The sequence below is a fragment of the Salvelinus alpinus genome, chromosome 5, assembly GCF_045679555.1.
Source record: "Salvelinus alpinus chromosome 5, SLU_Salpinus.1, whole genome shotgun sequence".
NCBI lineage: Eukaryota > Metazoa > Chordata > Actinopteri > Salmoniformes > Salmonidae > Salvelinus > Salvelinus alpinus.
In genome coordinates this window covers 97,506,115-97,523,949 of record NC_092090.1, presented here as the reverse complement: position 1 = coordinate 97,523,949, position 17,835 = coordinate 97,506,115, and the positions used below count along the sequence as shown (strand labels likewise).

At 47.4% G+C, this 17,835-nt stretch overlaps 1 protein-coding gene across 3 annotated transcripts in view; it reads right to left on the bottom strand.

Annotated features, from left to right (window-relative positions):
• The window catches only part of LOC139577317 (anthrax toxin receptor 2-like), a 132,777-nt gene that overhangs the window by 44,725 nt on the left and 70,217 nt on the right, over positions 1 to 17,835 (bottom strand). For all 3 annotated transcript variants that reach the window (XM_071404332.1, XM_071404330.1, XM_071404331.1), the window contains exons 14-15: positions 12,616 to 12,789; positions 10,682 to 10,762 (exon numbers count right to left, since the gene is read on the bottom strand). In XM_071404332.1, coding sequence (XP_071260433.1) covers positions 10,682 to 10,762; positions 12,616 to 12,789 — 255 coding nt within the window. The remainder of the gene's footprint in view (positions 1 to 10,681; positions 10,763 to 12,615; positions 12,790 to 17,835) is intronic.

Below are 17,835 nucleotides of genomic sequence, written 5' to 3'. Positions count from 1 at the left end.
ACAAGAACAACATGTTCTGAAAACACTCCCTCTGAGATAAAACACAAGAAAATAATGCAATACATAAGAATATAAAAATACTATACTGCACGTTTGAAATGGATTGGATTTAGGACAAAGTTGATGAAAAATAAAGCTTTGATCTGGAGAATGAAATTGATTTAGAAAAGAAGCTGGAATCTTCAAAAGCAGACACAAGACATGACGAGATATTAAAATGGTCCTGAGCTGATATCCACATCTGATGAACAGCTTTTGTCCTCTATTTAATGCCCATTATACGCCATGTTTGCCTCTTCACACAATACAGGCACAATCAACTAGAAATATTTATTTCCTGTCAACAAATATTTTATTTATTCTCATAAAATCGTAAGGGTTTTATAAAGATTCTATAAAGAATCTAATGACTCAAGAAACTATGAATTATGGGCCATATCTTTGTCTCTTATCTCTCTCTCAGTCCATCACATTCTCTCTTCTTCTTTCTTCTCTCTTCTATCAATCAATCAATCAAATGTATTTATGAAGCCCTTTTTACATCAACAGATGTCACAAAGTGGTTATACAGAAACCCAGCCTAAAACCAATGCAGATATTGAAGCCCGGACCAGACCAGACCAGACACCCACACACAGGCTACCTCCTACCCCATCACCACCCTGTCCAGGCCAGCTCTAACATACAGACAGGCTACCTCCTACCCCATCGCCACCCTGTCCAGGCCAGCTCTAACATACAGACAGGCTACCTCCTACCCCATCGCCACCCTGTCCAGGCCAGCTCTAACATACAGACAGGCTACCTCCTACCCCATCACCACCCTGTCCAGGCCAGCTCTAACATACACAGGCTACCTCCTACCCCATCACCACCCTGTCCAGGCCGGCTCTAACATACAGACAGGCTACCTCCTACCCCATCGCCACCCTGTCCAGGCCAGCTCTAACATACAGACAGGCTACCTCCTACCCCATCGCCACCCTGTCCAGGCCAGCTCTAACATATAGACAGGCTACCTCCTACCCCATCGCCACCCTGTCCAGTCCAGCTCTAACATAAAGACAGGCTACCTCCTACCCCATCGTCACCCTGTCCAAGCCAGCTCTAACATACACAGGCTACCTCCTACCCCATCGCCACCCTGTCCAGGCCAGCTCTAACATACAGACAGGCTACCTCCTACCCCATCGCCACCCTGTCCAGTCCAGCTCTAACATACAGACAGGCTACCTCCTACCCCATCACCACCCTGTCCAGGCCAGCTCTAACATATAGACAGGCTACCTCCTACCCCATCGCCACCCTGTCCAGTCCAGCTCTAACATACAGACAGGCTACCTCCTACCCCATCGCCACATTGTCCAGTCCAGCTCTAACATACAGACAGGCTACCTCCTACCCCATCGTCACATTGTCCAGTCCAGCTCTAACATACAGACAGGCTACCTCCTACCCCATCACCACCCTGTCCAGGCCGGCTCTAACATACAGACAGGCTACCTCCTACCCCATCGCCACCCTGTCCAGGCCAGCTCTAACATACAGACAGGCTACCTCCTACCCCATCGCCACCCTGTCCAGGCCAGCTCTAACATATAGACAGGCTACCTCCTACCCCATCGCCACCCTGTCCAGTCCAGCTCTAACATACAGACAGGCTACCTCCTACCCCATCGCCACATTGTCCAGTCCAGCTCTAACATACAGACAGGCTACCTCCTACCCCATCGTCACATTGTCCAGTCCAGCTCTAACATACAGACAGGCTACCTCCTACCCCATCACCACCCTGTCCAGTCCAGCTCTAACATACAGACAGGCTACCTCCTACCCCATCGCCACATTGTCCAGTCCAGCTCTAACATACAGACAGGCTACCTCCTACCCCATCGTCACATTGTCCAGTCCAGCTCTAACATACAGACAGGCTACCTCCTACCCCATCGTCACCCTGTCCAGGCCAGCTCTAACATACACAGGCTACCTCCTACCCCATCGCCACCCTGTCCAGGCCAGCTCTAACATACAGACAGGCTACCTCCTACCCCATCGCCACCCTGTCCAGTCCAGCTCTAACATACAGACAGGCTACCTCCTACCCCATCGCCACCCTGTCCAGGCCAGCTCTAACATATAGACAGGCTACCTCCTACCCCATCGCCACCCTGTCCAGTCCAGCTCTAACATACAGACAGGCTACCTCCTACCCCATCGCCACATTGTCCAGTCCAGCTCTAACATACAGACAGGCTACCTCCTACCCCATCGTCACATTGTCCAGTCCAGCTCTAACATACAGACAGGCTACCTCCTACCCCATCGTCACCCTGTCCAGGCCAGCTCTAACATACACAGGCTACCTCCTACCCCATCGCCACCCTGTCCAGGCCAGCTCTAACATACAGACAGGCTACCTCCTACCCCATCGCCACCCTGTCCTGTCCAGTCCAGCTCTAACATGCAGACAGGCTACCTCCTACCCCATCACCACCCTGTCCAGTCCAGCTCTAACATACAGACAGGCTACCTTCTACCCCATCACCACCCTGTCCAGTCCAGCTCTAACATACAGACAGGCTACCTCCTACCCCATCGCCACATTGTCCAGTCCAGCTCTAACATACAGACAGGCTACCTCCTACCCCATCGCCACCCTGTCCAGGCCAGCTCTAACATACAGACAGGCTACCTCCTACCCCATCACCACCCTGTCCAGTCCAGCTCTAACATACAGACAGGCTACCTCCTACCCCATCGCCACATTGTCCAGTCCAGCTCTAACATACAGACAGGCTACCTCCTACCCCATCGCCACCCTGTCCAGTCCAGCTCTAACATACAGACAGGCTACCTCCTACCCCATCGCCACATTGTCCAGTCCAGCTCTAACATACAGACAGGCTACCTCCTACCCCATCGCCACCCTGTCCAGGCCGGCTCTAACATACAGACAGGCTACCTCCTACCCCATCGCCACCCTGTCCAGGCCGGCTCTAACATACAGACAGGCTACCTCCTACCCCATCGCCACATTGTCCAGGCCAGCTCTAACATACAGACAGGCTACCTCCTACCCCATCGCCACCCTGTCCAGGCCGGCTCTAACATACAGACAGGCTACCTCCTACCCCATCGCCACCCTGTCCAGGCCAGCTCTAACATACAGACAGAGCCCCCGTTGTTAATCCTGTTACCAGCCGGGTGTATGTGTGTGTCTGCCTGCGTGGGGGGGGTGCCTGTTTAAGGGGTATCCCAGCCCCACCAGATTAACTAACACTGCAGACCATTTTCACATTTACAACCAGCCTTATGCACGGACCAACAGACATCTGCCCTACTTTCCCCCGGTTAATATAGCAGCAACTAATCTGGTTAGGAGAGAGAGAGAGAGACAGAGAGCCGGAGCTGGCCCGGGCCGGGTGGGGCGAGCCGATCGGCTATCAGTCTGTGGATCTGGGCCGTGATGGCGGTGCAGTGGTGACAGCATGGGGTGGTGGGTTTAAAGTGGCTGTCACTTCTCTAGTGGTGGAGCAGTGGCTGAATGGCGTCACAGCTACTTACCGCTCGTTAGGCTCGTTAGGTTCGTTAGGCTCGTTAGGCTCGTTAGGCTCGTTAGGCTTAACAAACCCTGTCCACTGATAGCACTAATGAGGGAGCAGGAGTGAGACGAGAGGAGAGCGACCGACCGCCTGTCACACCCGGCAAAACCACTAGTCCACGCTAGCTTGCAAGCAACACACCCACTCTATTGTCCCCCCCCTCCCCCCCTCCCATCCCCCCCTCCTGTCCCCCCGTCCCCCCGTTCCCCCGTCAGCTGTGGCATCCCAAGATTGTCCGCACCACCCCCTTCTCCCAGAGTGAGGGGGACGGAGGGGAAACATCTAGAAGTATGTAAAGTGATTATTTACATGGGGGTTATTTGTGCTGTTGTTCACCTCTAAGTCTGTTTCAATGGATGTTCTGTGGATAGACAGAAGAACAAGATGGCTACCACTTTGAAAAAACAAGGGGGTCAAAAAAAGTGAAACGATAAACAACGTTTCTGTGGCGTTTTAAAACGCTTCATTGTTCCTGATGCTTTGGTTGAATTCCAATGAACATGTTAATGAGTTAATGTCATGCTCTCAGATCTCCTTTTAAATATCATCTCTACTGACAGATTATTTATCCCTCTTATCTAGGCCTTTTGGTGTAAAACGGTAGTACATTTGATGTAACAGGACATGTCAGTGGTGTGCCAAGGTCCAGGCCAATAGTAATGCTATATTTACAGGTGGAAACAAACACCTGATCTGAATATTCTGTATAACACAAGTAGCATTAAAATGCTATTGAATTGATTGGAATCCATTAAAATTCCCGTCTCCATCAGTCCTGCTGAACGTGCCCCTGTTGGACTCCTAATGGCCTGTGTTGTAACTCCTGTCCATCAGCCAGTCTGCTATAGTGACTCACTTGGCATCTCTGGACACAAACAAACAGTCTCTGCGGCTGGCTCTCTCAAGCCTGATCCAGTCCTGTCTGGTAAGAGAGAGTCACAGCACTAGTCTGTGCTGCAGACAGAGTGATACAGGGCCATAAGCCTGGCCGTGTCCATGACTGGGACTTCGGGGAACAACCAAGCCATGCCAAGCCATGCCAAGCCAGGCTACAGTATGCCATGCTTAATAACCCGGGTGCTACTTAGCCTGCCCTGAGTCAACATAGAGTACCACCCTGTCTCATGTCTCGTTCCTTCCCTTCCCTCCCTCCCTCTCTCTCCCACCCTCTCCCTCTCTCTCTCCCTCTCTCTCTCCCTCCCTCTCTCCCTCTCTCTCCCTCTGTCTGGATTTCTTTCCAGAAGAGTTTGGCAAAAGGAGTTCCTAAGCCGGCATAACAAATTTCCCTCCTCCTCCTCCTTCCTCCCTCCCTTGCTCCCTCCATCCATCTGATGGTATGCTTTCTTGAAGAGTCCCTGTCCTCCCTCCTCCTCCTCCTCCTCAGTCTCACCCCCCCCCCTCTTCTTGTTCCTGTGATCTCAGTCACTTAACTAAACAGGCCCCAGAGCAGTGTTCACGACGTGACCGATGGCTGTTAAATTAAGACACTGTCAGAGCAGGGCAGACGAGAGGAGACAGTTAAACACAGAGAGGAGAGAGACAGGATTGAGTGAGGGAGAGAGAGAGGGGGGACAGAGGGTGAGGGGGGACAGTGAGACAGTGAGACAGTGAGAGAGAGAGAGAGAGAGAGAGAGAGAGAGAGAGAGAGAGAGAGAGAGAGAGAGAGAGAGAGAGAGAGAGAGAGAGAGAGAGAGAGAGAGAGAGAGAGAGAGAGAGAGAGGAGAGAGAGACACACACAGGGAGAAAGAGGAGAGAGAGAGAGACACACACAGGGAGAAAGAGAAGGCCCAGGTCCACTGCTGTTCGAACACGGGTCTGTATTTCCACCTCATTACAAGCCTGCCCTAAGCAGACCGGCTGTCTGTCTGTAGCACTGCAGCTAATAAGGTATGAGTGCCATGATTTAATAGGCTTTAATGTATTAAGGGGAAACGCTAAAGTGACATTATACTTCTTGAACAATGGCCAGATCCCTAGCTCAGAGTAGGCGAGAGATGTGCTGTAAAGCTTCCTGTTACCTTCCTCCCGTCTGATTTATTTTACAGATTTTTATGAAAACGGATTAATAAAGAAAACCTTCAAACCAAATCCAAAATACGAAAACGTTCCTCACCTTCCCTGAGTTTATTCAAAACATACTTAGCAAGAATCTCAAATCAAATCGTATTAGTCACATGCGCCGAATACAACAGGTGTAGACCTTGCAGTGAAATGCTGAATACAACAGGTGTAGTAGACCTTGCAGTGAAATGCCGAATACAACAGGTGTAGTAGACCTTGCAGTGAAATGCCGAATACAACAGGTTTAGTAGACCTTGCAGTGAAATGCCGAATACAACAGGTAGACCTTACAGTGAAATGCTGAATACAACAGGTGTAGTAGACCTCACAGTGAAATGCTGAATACAACAGGTGTAGTAGACCTTGCAGTGAAATGCCGAATACAACAGGTAGACCTTACAGTGAAATGCTGAATACAACAGGTGTAGTAGACCTCACAGTGAAATGCTGAATACAACAGGTGTAGTAGACCTCACAGTGAAATGCCGAATACAACAGGTGTAGTAGACCTTACAGTGAAATGCTGAATACAACAGGTGTAGGTAGACCTTACAGTGAAATGCTGAATACAACAGGTGTAGTAGACCTTACAGTGAAATGCCGAATACAACAGGTGTAGTAGACCTTACAGTGAAATTCTGAATACAACAGGTGTAGTAGACCTCACAGTGAAATGCTGAATACAACAGGTGTAGTATACCTCACAGTGAAATGCTGAATACAACAGGTGTAGACCTCCCTTGTGTTTATACATGATGAGGCCTGCTGCTAGTCACAGTGTTTATACATGTTGAGGCCTGCTACTAGTCACAGTGTTTATACATGATGAGGCCTGCTACTAGTCACAGGGTTTATACATGTTGAGGCCTGCTGCTAGTCACAGTGTTTATACATGTTGAGGCCTGCTGCTAGTCACAGTGTTTATACATGTTGAGGCCTGCTGCTAGTCACAGTGTTTATACATGTTGAGGCCTGCTACTAGTCACAGTGTTTATACATGTTGAGGCCTGCTGCTAGTCACAGTGTTTATACATGTTGAGGCCTGCTACTAGTCACAGTGTTTATACATGTTGAGGCCTGCTGCTAGTCACAGTGTTTATACATGTTGAGGCCTGCTGCTAGTCACAGTGTTTATACATGTTGAGGCCTGCTACTAGTCACAGTGTTTATACATGTTGAGGCCTGCTACTAGTCACAGTGTTTATACATGTTGAGGCCTGCTGCTAGTCACAGTGTTTATACATGTTGAGGCCTGCTACTAGTCACAGTGTTTATACATGATGAGGCCTGCTACTAGTCACAGTGTTTATACATGTTGAGGCCTGCTGCTAGTCACAGTGTTTATACATGTTGAGGCCTGCTACTAGTCACAGGGTTTATACATGTTGAGTCCTGCTACTAGTCACAGTGTTTATACATGTTGAGGCCTGCTACTAGTCACAGTGTTTATACATGTTGAGGCCTGCTACTAGTCACAGTGTTTATACATGTTGAGGCCTGCTACTAGTCACAGTGTTTATACATGTTGAGTCCTGCTACTAGTCACAGTGTTTATACATGTTGAGGCCTGCTACTAGTCACAGTGTTTATACATGTTGAGGCCTGCTACTAGTCACAGTGTTTATACATGTTGAGGCCTGCTACTAGTCACAGTGTTTATACATGTTGAGGCCTGCTACTAGTCACAGTGTTTATACATGTTGAGGCCTGCTGTTAGTCACAGTGTTTATACATGTTGAGGCCTGCTGCTAGTCACAGTGTTTATACATGTTGAGGCCTGCTGCTAGTCACAGTGTTTATACATGTTGAGGCCTGCTACTAGTCACAGTTTATACATGATGAGGCCTGCTACTAGTCACAGTGTTTATACATGATGAGGCCTGCTACTAGTCACAGTGTTTATACATGTTGAGGCCTGCTACTAGTCACAGTGTTTATACATGTTGAGGCCTGCTGTTAGTCACAGTGTTTATACATGTTGAGGCCTGCTGTTAGTCACAGTGTTTATACATGTTGAGGCCTGCTGCTAGTCACAGTGTTTATACATGTTGAGGCCTGCTACAGTCACAGTGTTTATACATGTTGGTTCAACATATTTTCCTCCAACCTCCCTCCCTCCCTCCCTCCCTCCCTCCCTCCCTCCCTCCCTCCCTCCCTCCCTCCCTCCCTCCCTCCCTCCATCTTTCCCTCTTCCTCCCTCCATCCTTCTCCCCATCTCTCTCTTTATCTACCTGTTGTCCCCAGTGGATCCCTAGCAGGGCTAAAACTTAGCGGCAGATGTTGGGTTGCTAACTTGGCTCTGAAGTGGCTCCCTGTCTCCCCGGTCTCCACGACAACACAGTCAAACCACATCAGATCTCTGCGCCCCTGCCCCGGGGCGAGAGCCGCACCACAGCTGTGGCCAACCCCCGCTCTACCTTTGGTGTTGCACGCCCTCAGGCGCTAAATGTGAGACCAAAAAACTAGCTGTTCCGTTTCTCCCTCAGTTCCCCTCAACCCACTGTGTCTCTTTCTCCTCCCCGTCAACCCCTCTCTCTCTTCACTACATCTGCTGATGATGCAGCAGCCTGGCTCGCGGGGCTCAGGGAAGGAGGGATGTAGGGAGAGACCCTGGGGTCCCCAATGCTGAACAGACAACCTGCTTCCTTACACCTGTAGGAGTCCTTGTAACCCGACGCTGCCGATCAGCCTGCTAAAACATTCATGACCCCGGGGGCTTCCTGTCCACCATCAAATACCACCGCCCCCTCTCGTCCTCCCTTCCTCCTCCTCTCCTTCCATCCCCTACCTCCCCTCTTTGCTCCACTCCTCTCCTCTGTGCACCGTGGTGGCCCACTTTGCTTCAGTCCGGCTGCCTGCCCTCCTCCCTCTCTCCCCTGCCTGGCACCGGTTGGCCAGGGACTCCCTCCTTAGGCTTTGATAACTAATGGTCGCACCTTGCCACAGACCTGATCAAGGAATTATCAAGACAGCTCTGGGTTTTGGCGTCTGAAAGGACACAAGGGAGGGACAGAGAGCGGCTGCAGTCCTCTCATGTCTGTCTGCCTTTCTGCCCGTCTGGTTACTGATGGAAACTCGTCACCAGGATGTGGCTTGGTTAGCAACCACTTTGTTCCATTTAGTCATACAACCAGGAAGAGGACCGAGCACATGTACAGGAGATATTTTCATTCTTTCTTTTTTCGACACAGTAAACACACACACACACACACACCACACACACACCACACACACACTCACACACACACCACACACACACACACACACCACACACACACTCACACCACACCACACACACACTCACACCACACACACACACACCACACACGTACACACACACACACACCACACACACACTCACACACACCACACACACACTCACACCACACGCACACTCAAACCACACACTCACACACACCACACCACACACACACTCACACACACACCACACACACACTCAAACCACACACACACACACCACACACGTACACACACACACACACCACACACACACTCACACACACCACACACACACTCACACCACACGCACACTCAAACCACACACACACACCACACACGTACACACACACACACCACACACACAATCACACACACCACACACACACACACCACACACACACTCACACCACACACACACACTCACACCACACACACACTATACACACACACTCACACCACACACGTACACACACACACACACCACACATACACACACACCACACACATACTCACACCACACACACACACCACACACATACACACACACACACACACCACACACACACACAATCACTATTGCCAGTAAACCCAAAGACAACGTGTTTATATTTATCTACTTAAGTGACATCACCACCTTGTCTTAAACAAACACTTGACCTGAAGTTAGTCATGCATTGGGAGGTGAAACCTCCTCCTCCAGTACTGAGAGGTTGAGAGGCACCAGGGTTGATAAACTCAGCAACTTTGGAGTATATTCTGCACATTTATACAGTTACTGCTATTGGCTGCCTTGCTGCTGACTTACGGGCCTGAAAAACCTTGTTCTTATAAGCGAGAGAGAGAGACACTAAGAGAGAGAGAGAGAAAGAGAGAGTGAGAGAAATAGAGAAAGAGAGAGCAAGAGAAAGGGAGAGAGAGAGAGAGAGAGAGAGAGAGTAAGAGAGAGAGAAAGAGAGAGAGAGACTGAGAGTAAGAGAGAGAGAGAGAGAGAGAGAGTAAGAGAGAGAGAGAGAGTAAGAGAGAGAGAGAGTAAGAGAGAGCGAGAGAGACTGAGAGTAAGAGAGAGAGAGAGAGAGTAAGAGAGAGAGAGAGAGTGTGTGTGTGAGAGAGAGAGAGAGAGAGAGCGAGAGAGAGAGAGAGAGAGAGTAAGAGAGAGAGAGAGAGAGAGAGAGAGAAAGTAAGAAAGAGAGAGAGAGAGACAGAGAGAGAGAGACAGAGAGAGAGAGAGAGAGAGAGAGAGAGAGAGAGAGAGAGAGAGAGAGAGAGAGAGAGAGAGAGAGAGAGAGAGAGAGAGAGAGAGAGAGAGAGAGAGAGAGAGAGAGAGAGAGAGAGAGAGAGAGAGAGAGAGAGAGAGAGAGAGAGAGTAGTTCAGTATAGTCACAAACATATACTGTAGGGCTGCCTGCCTTTCACACATCCTGCTGCTGTGAGGCTTTGTCGTGCTGTTCATCCCCATTAGGTAACAACAACACAATGCTAACAACACGTTCCAGTCAACTTCCTGCCTCCAGAGCACTAGCAAACTAACACAACTGACTCCCACAACCCTGGCTGTGTCGTACATCTAGGGCCGGTTTCACAGACAAAGATTAAACCTAATATTGGACAAAGAAAAACACACAATGGAGATTGTCATAGGTTTAATCTGTGTCAAGCAAACTGGCCCCTAACGTGGTTTAAGGACTAAAACGCCACGGTACGCCTCCGAGCTGGTTTCATGAGGTTTTTTGGTTTTGGGTTTGGGTTTGGGTTTAAGAATATCAGCGGTTGTTTCTTACCTTGTCCGCAGTGGTCGGTCTTATGAGAGAAACTCTGTGGTACTGTTGGCGAAGCAATGCCCACAGGGCATCCAGTCGACCCTGAAAACAGGAAGAGAAACAGCTGTGGACAATAACCTAAAACACCAAATATACACTGGAGTTACTTACCAAGACAACATTGATTCATATCTACAGTGTCTTCAGAAAGTATTCAAACCCGCTTTACTTATTCCACACACCCAAGAATAAAAAAAAAAGTGTTTTAATTTCTTTAAAAGTGTTTTTTAGAAATGTTTGCAAATGTATTGAAAATAAAAATACAGAATATCTCAGTTTTCACACCCCTGAGTCTACACGTTTTAGAATCACCTTATGGCAGTGATTACAGCTGTGAGTCTTTCTGGGTAAGTTTCTAAGAGCTTTGCATACCTGGGTTGTTCAATATTTGCACATTATTCTTCAAGCTCTGTCACGTTGGTTGTTGATCATTGCTAGACAGCCATTTTCAAGTCTTGCCATAGATTTTAAAGCTGAGTTAAGTCAAAACTGTAACTGGGCCACTCAGGAATATTCAATGTTGTCTTGGTAAGCAACTCCAGTGTATATTTGGCCTTGTGTTTTAGGTTATTGACCTGCTGAAAGGTGAATTTGTGTCCCAGTGTCTGTTGGAAAGCAGACTGAACCAGGTTTTCCTCTAGGATTTTGCCTGTGCTTGGCTGTATTCTGTTTCTTTTTGTCCCCAAAAAACTCAACAAAAAATCCCTATTCCTTGCGGATGACAATCATACCCATAACATGATGCAGCCACCACCGTACTTGAACATATGGAGAGTTGTACTCAGTGATGTGTTGTGTTGAATTTGCCCCAAACATAACGCTTTGTATTCAGGACATAAAGTTGATTTCTTTGCTACATTTTCTGCAGTTCTGCTTTAGTGCCTTGTTGCAAACAGGATGCATGTTTTGGAATATTTTTATTCTGTACAGGCTTCCTTCTGTTCACTCTGTCATTTAGGTAATTATTGTGGAGTAACTACGATGTCGTTGATCCATCCTCAGTTTTCTCACATCACAGCCATCACAGTAACTGTTTTAAAGTCATCATTGGCCTCATGGTGAAATCCCTGAGCGGTTTCTTTCCTCTCCGGCAACTGAGTTAGGAAGAAGGACGCCTGTATCTTTGTAGTGACTGGGTGTATTGATACACCATCCAAAGTGTAATAAATAACTTCACCATGCTCAATGGGATATTCAATCTCTGCTCTTCTTTATTGTTTCCCATCTACCAATAGGTGACCTTCTTTGTGAGGCATTGGAGAACCTCGCTGGTCTTTGTGGTTGAATCTGTGTTTGAAATTCACTGCTCGACTGAGGGACCTTACAGATAATTGTATGTGTTGGGTACAGAGATGAGATAGTCATTCATAAATCATGTTAAACACTATTATTACACACAGAGTGAGTCCATGCAACTTATTATATGACTTGTTACGCACATTTTTACTGAACTTGTTTAGGCTTACCATAACAAAGAGGTTGAATACTGATTGAGACAAGACATTTCAGCTTTTAAAAATGTCTAAAAACATCATTCCACTTTGACATTATGGGTTATCGTGTGTAGAGGCCAGCGACACAAAACCTAATTTCAATCCATTTTAAATTCAGGCTGTAACACAACAAAATGTGGAGAAAGTCAACGGGTGTGAATACTTTCTGAAGGTAACATATATATTTTACGTAAAAATAAAGATACTGTCATTAACAATTGTATTGGAATCCAAACTTTCACGATTACAATGTAATTTACTGTATAGAATCTGTGAAGTGAAAACAATAATGCACCCAAACTTCCGGAAGCTTCTCCAACCGACTCGGCCTTATCAGGCTCTGACCAAAACAAGAGAGTTAAGGGAATTGGGTTCCATTTCCAGACGTCATCTTGAACGTACCTTTATAGGGGTATACCATTTGGACTCCTGGCGCTGTTGGTATGTAGGTTTGGGTTTGGGGGCCCGTCTGGGCATCATGGGCTCTTCCACCTCCTCAGGAACAGACACTACAGCATTCTTAGCCTTCTCTAGCCTTGCCCCTTCCTCCGTCGAGCCCTTCTCTCCCCAACGCACCTGGACAGGACACAACAGACAGGGGTCAGAAGGTCAATTCAGGTTCAACATCATGTTGCCGTTAACGTTCTGTAAACATTGCACCGTTGTGAAAAGTAAACATACATTGTCCTTTTCGTATAACCCATGATCAATTAGCAGGTTGTGTGTTGTGTTTACTGTTCTCATTTACATCATCACCTTCCTTTTGTTTCTGAAGCTTATCCTGTTTTTAATTAAATCCATCACATCTGTTGCCGGGTAGAACCCACCGGCGCCGACAGGAGACAGGTGAGTGGTTAATTATTGACACGCTCTTCAAGCTGTAGGTTTAGCTTCTACAATACGAGACCGCTTCCTATGATCTCCCATTCCCCATGGAAAAACACACACCTCCACACACACATCATATATCTATCAACCCTGATGAATAACACACACCACACACACATCATATATCTATCTACCCTGATGAATAACACACACCACACACACATCATATATCTATCAACCCTGATGAATAACACACACCACACACACATCATATATCTATCTACCCTGATGAATAACACACACCACACACACATCATATATCTATCTACCCTGATGAATAACACACACCACACACACATCATATATCTATCTACCCTGATGAATAACACACACCACACACACATCATATATCTATCTACCCTGATGAATAACACACACCACACACACATCATATATCTATCAACCCTGATGAATAACACACACCACACACACATCATATATCTATCTACCCTGATGAATAACACACACCACACACACATCATATATCTATCTACCCTGATGAATAACACACACCACACACACATCATATATCTATCTACCCTGATGAATAACACACACCACACACACATCATATATCTATCTACCCTGATGAATAACACACACCACACACACATCATATATCTATCAACCCTGATGAATAACACACACCACACACACATCATATATCTATCAACCCTGATGAATAACACACACCACACACACATCATATATCTATCTACCCTGATGAATAACACACACCACACACACATCATATATCTATCAACCCTGATGAATAACACACACCACACACACATCATATATCTATCTACCCTGATGAATAACACACACCACACACACATCATATATCTATCAACCCTGATGAATAACACACACCTCCACACACACATCATATATCTATCTACCCTGATGAATAACACACACCACACACACATCATATATCTATCAACCCTGATGAATAACACACACCACACACACATCATATATCTATCTACCCTGATGAATAACACACACCACACACACATCATATATCTATCAACCCTGATGAATAACACACACCTCCACACACACATCATATATCTATCTACCCTGATGAATAACACACACCACACACACATCATATATCTATCTACCCTGATGAATAACACACACCACACACACATCATATATCTATCTACCCTGATGAATAACACACACCACACACACATCATATATCTATCTACCCTGATGAATAACACACACCTCCACACACACATCATATATCTATCTACCCTGATGAATAACACACACCACACACACATCATATATCTATCTACCCTGATGAATAACACACACCACACACACATCATATATCTATTAACCCTGATAAATAAAAGATCGCTTGTACATTCTATCACTGCAGGTTGTACGTCAACACACTGCAGGTTGTACGTTAACACACTGCAGGTTGGACATCAACACACTGCAGGTTGTACATCAACACACTGCAGGTTGTACGTTAACACACTGCAGGTTGTACGTTAACACACTGCAGGTTGTACATCAACACACTGCAGGTTGTATGTTAACACACTGCAGGTTGTACGTCAACACACTGCAGGTTGTACGTTAACACACTGCAGGTTGTACGTTAACACACTGCAGGTTGTACATCAACACACTGCAGGTTGTACATCAACACACTGCAGGTTGTACGTTAACACACTGCAGGTTGTACATCAACACACTGCAGGTTGTACGTCAACACACTGCAGGTTGTACGTCAACACACTGCATGTTGTACGTTAACACACTGCAGGTTGTACGTTAACACACTGCAGGTTGTACGTCAACACACTGCAGGTTGTACATCACCTACTGCAGGTTGTACGTTAACACACTGCAGGTTGTACGTTAACACACTGCAGGTTGTACGTTAACACACTGCAGGTTGGACGTCAACACACTGCAGGTTGTACATCAACACACTGCAGGTTGTACGTTAACACACTGCAGGTTGTACGTTAACACACTGCAGGTTGTACATCAACACACTGCAGGTTGTACATCAACACACTGCAGGTTGTACGTCAACACACTGCAGGTTGTACGTTAACACACTGCAGGTTGTACGTTAACACACTGCAGGTTGTACGTTAACACACTGCAGGTTGCACGTTAACACACTGCAGGTTGTACGTTAACACACTGCAGGTTGTACATCAACACACTGCAGGTTGTACGTCAACACACTGCAGGTTGTACATCAACACACTGCAGGTTGTACATCAACACACTGCAGGTTGTGCGTCAACACACTGCAGGTTGGACGTTAACACACTGCAGGTTGTACGTTAACACACTGCAGGTTGTACATCAACACACTGCATGTTGTACGTTAACACACTGCAGGTTGTACATCAACACACTGCAGGTTGTACATCAACACACTGCAGGTTGTACGTTAACACACTTCAGGTTGTACGTCAGCACACTGCAGGTTGTACATCAACACACTGCAGGTTGTACGTTAACACACTGCAGGTTGTACATCAACACACTGCAGGTTGTACATCAACACACTGCAGGTTGTACGTTAACACACTGCAGGTTGTACGTTAACACACTGCAGGTTGTACGTTAACACACTGCAGGTTGTACATCAACACACTGCAGGTTGTACGTTAACACACTGCAGGTTGTACGTCAACACACTGCAGGTTGTACGTTAACACACTGCATGTTGTACGTTAACACACTGCAGGTTGGACGTTAACACACTGCAGGTTGTACGTTAACACACTGCAGGTTGTACGTTAACACACTGCATGTTGTACGTTAACACACTGCAGGTTGTACGAGCGTTCTGCGTCAACACACTGCAGGTTGTACGTTAACACACTTGTACGAGGGTTGTACGAGGGTTGTACGAGTGTTCTGCGTCAACACGGTAGGGGAAGTGGGGACTGTATGGAGACGGTGGCAGCATGAACAAAGCCTCAACAATCGTAGGGAAAGTTGGAAGTGCGATCGTTTCCCCCCCTAAGGCTATCCCGCCAACTTCCTCTGGGCTTGGTAGTATCTATTAGCTTTACACTGCATCTATTAGCTTTACACTGCATCTATTAGCTTTGCACATCTATTAGCATCTACTAGCTTTCAGCTGCATCTATTAGCTTTGCACATCTATTAGCATCTATTAGAGGGTAGTGGGAGAGTGTTGGCTTTACACTGCATCTATTAGCTTTACACTGCATCTATTAGCTTTACACTACATCTGTTAGCTTTACACTGCATCTGTTAGCTTTACACTGCATCTGTTAGCTTTACACTGCATCTATTAGCTTTACACTGCATCTGTTAGCTTTACACTGCAGCTGTTAGCTTTACACATCTATTAGATGTACACTGCATCTATTAGCTTTACACATCTATTAGCTTTACACTGCATCTATTAGCTTTACACTGCATCTATTAGCTTTACACTGCATCTATTAGCTTTACACTGCATCTATTAGCCTTGCACATCTATTAGCATCTATTAGCTTTACACTCCATCTATTAGCTTTACACATCTATTAGCATCTATTAGCTTTACACTGCATCTATTAGCTTTACCCATCTATTAGCATCTATTAGCATATATTAGCTTTACACTGCATCTATTAGCTTTACACATCTATTAGCATCTATTAGCATCTATTAGTTTTGGAGAGAGGGAGCGAACAAGCGAGCAGTGAGCTGAACAAAGAACTGCTAAGGTGCCGGAGTTGGAAGGGAGGAGGGAAAGATGTACAAAGGGGGAGAGGGGGAGAGAGGGGGAGAGAAGGAGACATGGGGAGAGGGGGAGAGAAGGAGAGATGGGGAGAGGGGGAGCGAGGGAGAGAAAGAGAGATGGGGAGAGGGGGAGAGAGGGGGAGAGAAGGAGACATGGGGAGAGGGGGAGAGAGGGGGAGATGGGGAGAGAGGGGGAGAGGGGGAGAAATGGGGAGAGGGGGAGAGAGAAGGAGAGATGGGGAGAGGGGGAGAGAAGGAGAGATGGAGATATGGGGACAGGGGGAGAGAGGGGGAGAGAAGGAGACATGGGGAGAGGAGGAGAGAGGGGAGAGAAGGAGAGATGGGGAGAGGGGGAGAGAGGGGGAGAGAAGGAGAGATGGGGAGAGGGGGAGCGAGGGAGAGAAAGAGAGATGGGGAGAGGGGGAGAGGGGGAAAGAGGGGGAGAGAAGGAGACATGGGGAGAGGGGGAGAGAGGGGGAGATGGGGAGAGAGGGGGAGAGGGGGAGAGAGGGGGAGAGGGGGAGAGAGGGGGAGAGAGATGGGGAGAGGGGGAGAGAAGGAGAGATGGAGATATGGGGACAGGGGGAGAGAGGGGGAGAGAAGGAGACATGGGGAGAGGAGGAGAGAGGGGAGAGAAGGAGAGATGGGGAGAGGGGGAGAGAGGGGGAGAGAAGGAGAGATGTGGACAGGGGGAGAGAGAAGGAGAGATGTGGACAGGGGGAGAGAGGGAGAGAGAAGGAGAGATGGGGAGAGGGGGAGAGGGGGGAGAGAAGGAGAGATGGGGAGAGGGGGAGAGAGGGAGAGAGAAGGAGAGATGGGGAGAGGGGGAGAGAGGGAAAGAGAAGGAGAGATGGGGAGAGGGGGAGAGAGGGAGAGAGAAGGAGAGATGGGGAGAGGGGGAGAGAGGGGGAGAGAGGGAAAGAGATGGAGATATGGAGATATGGAGAGAGGGGAGATATGGAGATATGGAGAGAGGGGGAG